Genomic DNA, 9,273 nt, shown 5'->3' with positions numbered 1-9,273 from the left:
ACACACACACAACTTTGTTTCTACATATAAGACTCCCTTTTAATGATGAAGGATGTGTTACATTGGCGATGTTTGTACCGTTGAGAACGTAAAGTCCAAGTTCTATCGAATTGAAAAGAGTCGGCAAAGTGCGAACATGTAAAACAATGAAGAAACGAAATGTACAAGTTAGTTTATACTCGAATCAATTCTAAACTATGCGGCTCGAATCAATTCTAAACTATGCGTTTCGGCGCACATTTAAAGTTGTAATCGTGGTTTGATTTTCTCATCCCGAACATTAAATAAAATCTCAGGATCAAATGATCGCGACAAATCGGAATACGTAAAACCTTGCCTAATTCGCTCGCACGAAGGCACAACTTCTACCTATTTGAAACAATTCGATCTCCTCCCGTTTATTCCTAAGGATATTCACCGAATTGTGAATAACGTTTATAGACGTTAGCATAGAGCAAGATGGTACAATGGGATTGTAACGTTAAATTAATTTCCCTTTTCGCGTCACGTTGAACGTGCTACGCAATGACACGTGTATGCATACACGTATTGTATAATACACACGTACGTCTACACGCAATTACACACACATACGCGATGTGAGTGTATGGTTGTCTCTGTGTGTATGTACGCGACGTAAGTATCTCTATATGTGATGGGCGTTCACCACGTTCATGTCAATAAAATTCACATTGTAACAAGCCATTAGAAATGCCGCCACGACAAATCGACGAATACGAACGTACAATATATATATGAAAATATAATTTAAGATCTCGCCGTGCGTTATTTTTTGCTAAAATGTGCGAAATTGACTATTTATTTATGGAAATCTGTAAACATCGTATATATTATAAGTTTTATTGAACTCTATAAAATATTGTCAAGATGAATCGATTATGATTTGGATTTCAGCAAAAGTATATAATTTCATGGAAATTACGAATAAATTATTTTTCATTTTAATTCTTTTTTATTTTTTCAATCTTGTTAAAAAATTCTTTATTATTATATTCGACTTTCACTTTATTTATTATTATGACATTTTGCACAATAGTTAGCTTATCTATATATCTATATATCTCTATATTAATATTTATTTATACGGAGTATTTGTTCTGAAATTGCCATATAATTTTTTAGAACTTTTACAGTGAATATAAAATCAATAGCAAAATTTGTTGTTAATCAAACAAAAAAGTTTCGATTTAAAAATAATAAATATCAAGTTAATGTAATACTCAATTTTTTTTAATCGAAAACTTTTCTCTTTTATACAGAATATTAAATATTAATTTAATGTTATAATAAATCCAAATATTTTAAATATTTAGATGTACTATTATATAATTAATTTAATATTTAATATTCTTTAATCAAAATATTTCTTTGATTAACAAATTGCTAAAATCGATTTCAAATTTGTTGCAAGCTTTCAAAATATTATATGACAATTTCAGACAATTAATTTCAAAAAAATTTCACGTAAATACGCCAAAGGATTTCACTTTAAACAAAATTTTAGTTATAAATATAATTCTTTCATGTACTTACAAGAAACTTAATTTTCCAATACATATTCCTATTTATACATATAATAGTTACATAAAATTTAAATTTTATGTAACTATATGATTTGCTCCGAGTTATTATTCGAACAGTTCATTTCCAAGATTTTTCATAATTTTTTCCTCGTATTTTACGAGAGATATGTATACTTATGCATCTATCGTGACTGCTTTTTGAAGACCGCCGTATTCAATATATATTGCAGTGTCACTGCAAAAATTTATCGCCGCTGCGCCGCCGCCATTTGCATTACCGCATATCCGATTTACGTGACTTGGATCGATTCGGATCGATCTTAACTTTAACATTCAAAATTAGTAAAAAGGGATTCTGTGAGACTTACAATGAACGCCTGTCGATCAGATTCGTTGCTCAATGTAATTAGGACTCCTGAGAGATACGGTTGTGCGTCGTTTACATAGCCAGTCGGGGAAAACGGTGGTCTCGAAATGCAACTGCGAAACGCCTAGATACACATATAAAATACATATATAAAAATACACGCTCAGATTATTAGTGCCGACAGTCCTGGATAATCGCTGAATTTACTTACCGAGAGGATTGCTCGATTCGATGCACATCCGAATGCTTAATCGGCTGGATGAATGATGGTTTGCAAAAACGGATTCGCGGCGATTCCCGTTCGTATTCGCCGAGGCGCGCCGAAGGCGCGAAACTGCGCCTGATTGGCAGCCGCTGATTGGTTCGAAACGGCGCAGCCGCAGCACAACCGCGCGCTATTTTTTAAAACTGTGTGATAAGCGATTTGTCATTAGACGAAGCGCGATGTGAGTTTACGTAATATTGCTACGTTGTTGTAAATAATAAATAGATTGTACGTTGCATATATTACGTGCCTCGTGTACATTTATTCCCTTATCTTATCATATAGGATATCTTATAAGCGCATGCTTGTTAAGTATGTTGTTAACAAAATTAATTTACTTAGGTCGGAATTAGTGTTATTATATTTAAGACCGTCTTAAGTATAATCTTAAGATGTCTTAAAGCGACATTTACGTAAAATCCTCCATGATTTCGAAAAAAATTTTAATAGCAACTTAATATTTAAAAAATACAGATTTATTATTTTTTAATATCTAGGCAAAAATATTTTTAATAAAAAATATTTTATATATAATTAAATAAAATATAATATTATAAAATTATATAAAATTGTATATAATTTTATATATTTGTATAATTGTATAAATGGACATATTTATATATAATTATATGTATATAATTCTATATAATTCTATATAATTCTATATAATTCTATATATAATTATATATTAATATAAATAATTATATACAATTATATATAAAATATGTCCATTTATATACAATTAAATAAAATTATATATATTTTTAAATAATTCTATATAATTACACTATATAAAATATTTTTTCCCGGGATGCTTTTTAATTGAATTTTATAAATATCTAAAAAAGATTCTGAAAACATACGCGATAAGAAGAAATTAAATTATATGATTATTATGCATAAACAATAATTATAGAAATAAATATATGGAAACGTTCGTGATGTCATTTTTTGCTGAAATACTTTAAAAATGATTCTCTTCTTATGTGAAAAATTACAATTGGGAACTACATACCTATTGGCGATAAGATCACGTTCTGAAGTCGGATTTTTTCACATACAGTGTTTAACATCAATTCAACATCAGCAAAGTATAATTATATTATAATATTAAATAATTAAATAATTATATTATATTGTTATAATCTTGATTTGAAAACTTGTATAGAATTTTAAGTAGTGTGTATATTTTTATATTTATAAAATGTTTAATTTTGTTTACGATTTATAAATTATAATTTATATTATACTTTTTTTAAAAGGTAATTTAGCATGCGATTTATAATATTGCGATTTAGCCGGACTCGCATCACGCCAATACGTAACAACGTAGTTCTCGAATCGAAAACAGATGTATTGGCGCTAGTGTATGGGTAGTTTTGACGGTTCTACGTAAAATGTCGGGATAGCCGATCTTAGGTTTTTCTCTGTCCTAATGATTCTAAACTTGCCGGATGATAATTGTTCTTAAGTTCGATTACTTCGATCATCATTCCAAGATATTGTGTATGTGGCACGTGCACTGGATGGATCGGCAATAGTCATCAATGCATTCTTCGTAGCTAAGATAACTTTAGTCATTTTTCGAAGGTATATACGATATTCGTACAGTGTCAGTGTTCTTTGTCCTAAGTCTAGGCTGTCGACGAGACTCACGAATGCTTATCAATGAAATATTAGATACCGCACATATAGATTTCATCGGGCATCTTTAGACATCTTATCATCCTGTGTATTCGTGACAGATGTGTGTATTGATATAGAATTCACAGTGAGTTCAGTGAAGATTTGCAAAATTTTACTGATGAAACACTCGATTTTCTTTCTAAAAAAAAACGTGTCTTTCTGCTAGAATTTTATTGTACAAAGAAGATTTATAATAACAGTTTGTTGGCGATATTGATTTATTTCTTGTTTGTTGCAGATGAGGGGACTCATATTTTTTTACATATTCTTATTATGCTCCAGTCAACTTGGAGCAGACAAGAAGATCAACAAATACGTAACAACTTTAATAAATGCTAAATGGAAGGAAACACCTCTTGTTCTCGAGGCAGCTGAATATCTTAGCGATGAGAATCCAAATTACTTTTGGAAATTTATCGAATCTTACTCCAAAATAATTAAACATTCTACATCACGTAATTATGTCATTATTTGATGTTATTTTTCAGTTGAATTGAAAGTGCCAGTCATACTTAATTTCTCTAATTATTTCAAACAGATACACAGCAGAATAATTATAACATCATTTTGGAATTGGCCCAAAAATATCTATCTCCATCTGAGATAGCAGTTTTTAAATTGGGAATGTCTTTACGTATTTATTCTGCACGTGTGGAAATGTTCTTTCAAATGGCTGTGAATAAAAATGTTTCTTCATACGGATTTTGCGACAATTTTGTTAACATTGGTGAAACATTCACTTGTTCTCTAGAAGATATAGATAGGTTGCTTGAGCAGGTTGATAGTTTATATACATAACCATATAGATAAATAATTCATCTATTAAAATAATTCATATGTTAATACAGCTCATAATCACATTATTTATTTTTCAGGATACATGGGAAACCGTAGATACTTATGATGTAGATCATAAATATTTAAGTACTCCAGAATCAAATAAAATTATAATATTGTATGGTCAGGTTGGCACACCTATGTTTATTGATTTTCATGAGAAACTAAAAAATATAGCAGAAACAAAAGGGATCAATTATATTCTTCGACATTTTATTAAGGATTATAATGTAACGGAAATATATACATTTTAGACATTGTATATACTATACAGAATTTTGTTTCTTATATCTGAAATGATTTAGGAGGAGAGGGAGGATACAAAATTGCGTTTATCAGGCTATGGTGTAGAGTTGCAAATGAAATCTACAGAGTACAAAGCAACTGATGATTCTGATATTAAAGACAATACAGGGAAAAGCTCTGAAATGGCAAACGATGGCATGGAAGAAATTGAGGGGATCAACTTTATGATTTTAAAGTAAGGTGGTTAGTAAGAACGTAAAGTATTTAGTTTATATTTCTATATATTACTTTGCATCAGTATGATATAATATACTATCTTTTCAGGAAATTATATCCAGATCATCAAGCTGAATTGGATAAAATACAGACATATTTACTGGAAACTAGTCATGAAATTGGTGCTTTTAAAGTGTGGCAGTTTCAAGAACTAAGCCATCAGGCAGCTGAAAGAATAATGAAGTCTCCTTCTGCAGAAGCACTGAACATCTTGACTGATATATCGCAAAATTTTCCTATGCAAGTATGTATTGAAATGAATTATGTATCTATATGACTATGTATATATGTAATAATTTATTTTTATAGGCAAAATCACTAATTAGAACTAAAGTAAATATCGATATGAAAAAGGAAATGAAATTAAATCAAGAAATATTTATGGCAAGTCTAAATATACAACCAACTGACACAGCGCTTTTCATCAATGGCTTATATTTTGACCTGGAAGCTATTGATATTTTAACCCTTTTAGAATCTTTAAGGAATGAATTACGAGTAATGGAAGCTCTTCATAAAATTGGTATAATTTACAAATAATTATTTATATATAAATATTAAATAATATATTAAATTATACATATTTAAAGAATATATTTTTATGAATTATTTTAGGTTTTAGTAATAAAAAAATGAGTAAATTATTAGCTTTGGATTTATCTGGAGGTACAGATAATCAAAATTTTGCAATGGACATAAGAGATTCTGCAATTAATTGGATCAATGATATCGAAAATGATCCACGCTATAGTAATTGGTCACCATCACTAACCGAATTATTACGGCCAACGTTTCCTGGCATGCTCAGAAATATTAGAAGAAATTTATATAATCTAGTTAGTATTATTAAATTAATAACATAATAATTCCTTATGTTGAATAATTAATATATGATTTTTCTTTAGGTATTAATTATCGATCCTCTAAGTGATGACTCCATGCCACTCATTGCTCTGGCACAATCTCTCTATGCGCATTCTGCACCATTGAGGGTAGGATTTGTCTTTGTGACAAATTATAATACATCGGTAACAGGTTTAATAGATGCCAGTGTCGCAGTTAACAATGCATATCACTATTTTGCAGACACTAGAAGTCCAAAAGAGGCTTTACATTTCTTGTCAGAGGTAAAGCTTTATATTTAGCATTTTAATGTGTTTTTATTTAAGAACTAGTATTTATTTTTAATAATATTTATTTTTGCTTCAGTTAGGAAATTACATCGGGCATTCTGGTGTCGACGTGGATGATGTAAAAAAAGTTATTAGATCCAGAGACTCATCCGCTAGTATACATTACATCCTTGGTGAGGAGTCAGAATATGATGTAGGACGGCATCTAGCCAGCGACTTTATAAAACGATGTGGTTTCAAGAAGTTTCCACAAGCTTTGTTAAACGGTGTACCTTTGACGCCTAATCAGATCAATTCTGAATCGTATGAGGAAGCAGTGTTATCTACTATTATGTTGCAAACTCCTATGTTGCAAAAAGCAGTGTATCGAGGTGAAGTAACAGAAGGAGACGACATTGTTGATTTTCTCATGAATCAACCAAATGTTATGCCACGGTATATAACTTGTAATTAAATCTTTTAATCAACATAGTAAATTATTTAGATTTGATTGCCTTGATTATTTCGCTTTCTAGATTGAACGAACGTATCTTAAAAGTGGATAAAAATGCATGGTTAAATTTAATCGGTACAATTCCTGAAGATGACGATTATACTAAATGGGCTTCTCAAAATCTATCAACTTATTTAATGAAGGAAATGCACTACTTGTTCGTACCGCGTCGCAATATGCGTCATTTATATTCCTTTTGGGTTGTAGCTGATTTGAAATCATTATCTGGCAGACAATTATTACGAGAGGCTCTTGAATATATAGTATGTAATTTAGAGTAATACTTCGTGTAATATATATAAAACAGAAGATATAAAATTTATATATTTTTATTAGGAATCAAATGCTGATGCGCGAATTAGTATAATTATTAATGCAGAAGATGACGCAAATCTAAAGTCTGATATTAACAAAATTGTGCTTGCTGTAATAAATGCATTATCACCGGAAAAGGCTATTCTTTACATGCGTAAAATCCTCAAAGAAGACATCGTAGCTCTCATTGCTAATGATACCTTTGAGATTGAGGTAAGATATTCGTCTATAAGTGATATATATATATAAAATCACTTTATTAATAATTTGATTACTGCAGGATGAATCTGTGGCAGCAATTTTAGAGAATCAAAATTCGATATTGTCATTGCATCAACATTACGTTAAAGCCGTTTTAAACATGGAATTGGGAACAAGAGCAGTTTTGTGCAATGGTCGTGTTATTGGACCTTTGGACGATAATGAAGAATTTACAAATGATGACTTCTCTTTATTAGAAAGATTCAGTCAAAGCACCTATGGCGAGAAATTATTTATGAAATTGATAAAGGATCAAATCTTCGATGAAGATGAATATGGTATTTTATGATTTATTATTTAAAAAGCGTAGTTGTTTTAAATGTATGCGGTAAAAATAATTAAATATTGTAATATTTTTTGTAGAAGAAAATAATATTACGGATGATACGATTATGAAGATCACTTCGCTCTTAGTGCCACGTCCACAAACTCGAAGTCGTTATGATGTTCCTTTCCATGGAGATGATCACAGGTAAAATAATGACTTTTATATATAAAAATAATTAAAGAGTTTGATTATTGAATACATATTACATGTACAAGAATTCATATTTATTTATATACATATTTTTGTTTTATTTCGCAGCGTTGTAAAAATTTCAGCAATCAATCCTGATGAAGTTGCTTTCAACTTTATTGCTATTGTAGATCCAGTTTCACGTGGTGCTCAAAAATTGGGCCCGATATTGAAAACATTACAACAAGCCTTAAATTGCAATATAAAAGTATTTTTGAATTGCGTAGACAAGAATAGTGATATGCCATTGAAAAGGTAAAGTAATGTTTGAATTTCTTCATAATTCTTTTCTTATTTGTTATAAACTGTAATATATTTTTCACTCTTATTACAGTTTTTATCGATTTGTGCTCGAACCTGAGTTGCAATTTACAACAGAAGGAGATATTAATGGTCCTATCGCAAAATTTACAAAACTTCCAACTTCATCTTTATTAACGCAATACATTCATGCACCTGAGAACTGGCTTGTTGAAGTAGTTCGCAGTGTTTATGATTTAGATAACATTAAACTTGATAATGTCGCAATGGGCGTACACAGGTAAAAATATTAAAATATATTTTATTATAAATTTGAATTAAATAATTTTTATTTTAGTTTTATTAAAACTTTTATTTTTTGTATTGCTTCAGTGAATTCGAATTAGAATATTTGCTGCTCGAAGGTCACTGTTTTGAAGCAGTAATGGGAAATCCACCAAGAGGCCTTCAGTTCACATTAGGCACTGAGAAACAATCTGTGATGGTTGATACTATAGTAATGGCCAATCTAGGATATTTCCAACTCAAGGCAAATCCTGGCGAATGGGTATTACGACTTCGGCAAGGACGGTCCGCAGAAATATACGATTTTACTACTATTGATGGACAAAACGTTATTCAAAACGGCAATGATGTGAAAGTCCTGATAAGTTCTCTGAGGAGTCACGTGTTGAAAGTAAAGGTTTCCAAAAAACCAGACAAAGCGGGAATAGATCTTTTATCGGACAACGAAAAGGATTCTGGATTATGGAACTCCATTTCTAGGTATATAATTCAATTGATTGAATTACTCGTATTTTATGTTTCACAAATTCCTAATACTGGGTGTTAGTATTTAACATGAGTAGCATGGTATTCCGTTACCTTTGAACTTAACTTTTATTTATTCTCTCTTTTTTAGCATTGCCAAATTTTGGTAAGCTTCTCATTATTATGTAGTTAATAATTACACAGTCATAATTTTCTATAATTAAGTACACACATACACATACACATACCCCATAAATCAGAGATAGATACATACACATATATATATATATATATATATATATATATATATATATATATATAT

General features: G+C 30.0%; 1 protein-coding gene across 1 annotated transcript in view; it reads left to right on the top strand.

The window, feature by feature from the left end:
* Positions 1–4,100: 4,100 nt before the first annotated feature.
* The window catches only part of LOC105624702 (UDP-glucose:glycoprotein glucosyltransferase), an 8,202-nt gene continuing 3,029 nt past the window's right edge, over positions 4,101–9,273 (top strand). Inside the window, exons 1-17 of the mRNA XM_012206056.1 lie at positions 4,101–4,317; positions 4,401–4,639; positions 4,738–4,929; positions 5,008–5,180; positions 5,270–5,465; positions 5,531–5,744; positions 5,837–6,057; positions 6,127–6,348; positions 6,431–6,789; positions 6,870–7,110; positions 7,184–7,375; positions 7,443–7,701; positions 7,787–7,895; positions 8,010–8,195; positions 8,275–8,481; positions 8,574–8,966; positions 9,103–9,117. Coding sequence (XP_012061446.1) covers positions 4,101–4,317; positions 4,401–4,639; positions 4,738–4,929; positions 5,008–5,180; positions 5,270–5,465; positions 5,531–5,744; positions 5,837–6,057; positions 6,127–6,348; positions 6,431–6,789; positions 6,870–7,110; positions 7,184–7,375; positions 7,443–7,701; positions 7,787–7,895; positions 8,010–8,195; positions 8,275–8,481; positions 8,574–8,966; positions 9,103–9,117 — 3,635 coding nt within the window. The remainder of the gene's footprint in view (positions 4,318–4,400; positions 4,640–4,737; positions 4,930–5,007; positions 5,181–5,269; positions 5,466–5,530; positions 5,745–5,836; positions 6,058–6,126; positions 6,349–6,430; positions 6,790–6,869; positions 7,111–7,183; positions 7,376–7,442; positions 7,702–7,786; positions 7,896–8,009; positions 8,196–8,274; positions 8,482–8,573; positions 8,967–9,102; positions 9,118–9,273) is intronic.

The sequence above is a fragment of the Atta cephalotes genome, assembly GCF_000143395.1.
Source record: "Atta cephalotes unplaced genomic scaffold scaffold00086, whole genome shotgun sequence".
Lineage (NCBI taxonomy): Eukaryota > Metazoa > Arthropoda > Insecta > Hymenoptera > Formicidae > Atta > Atta cephalotes.
The sequence above is the reverse complement of the archived record's forward strand: the minus strand, read 5'-3'. Positions and strand labels throughout refer to the sequence as shown.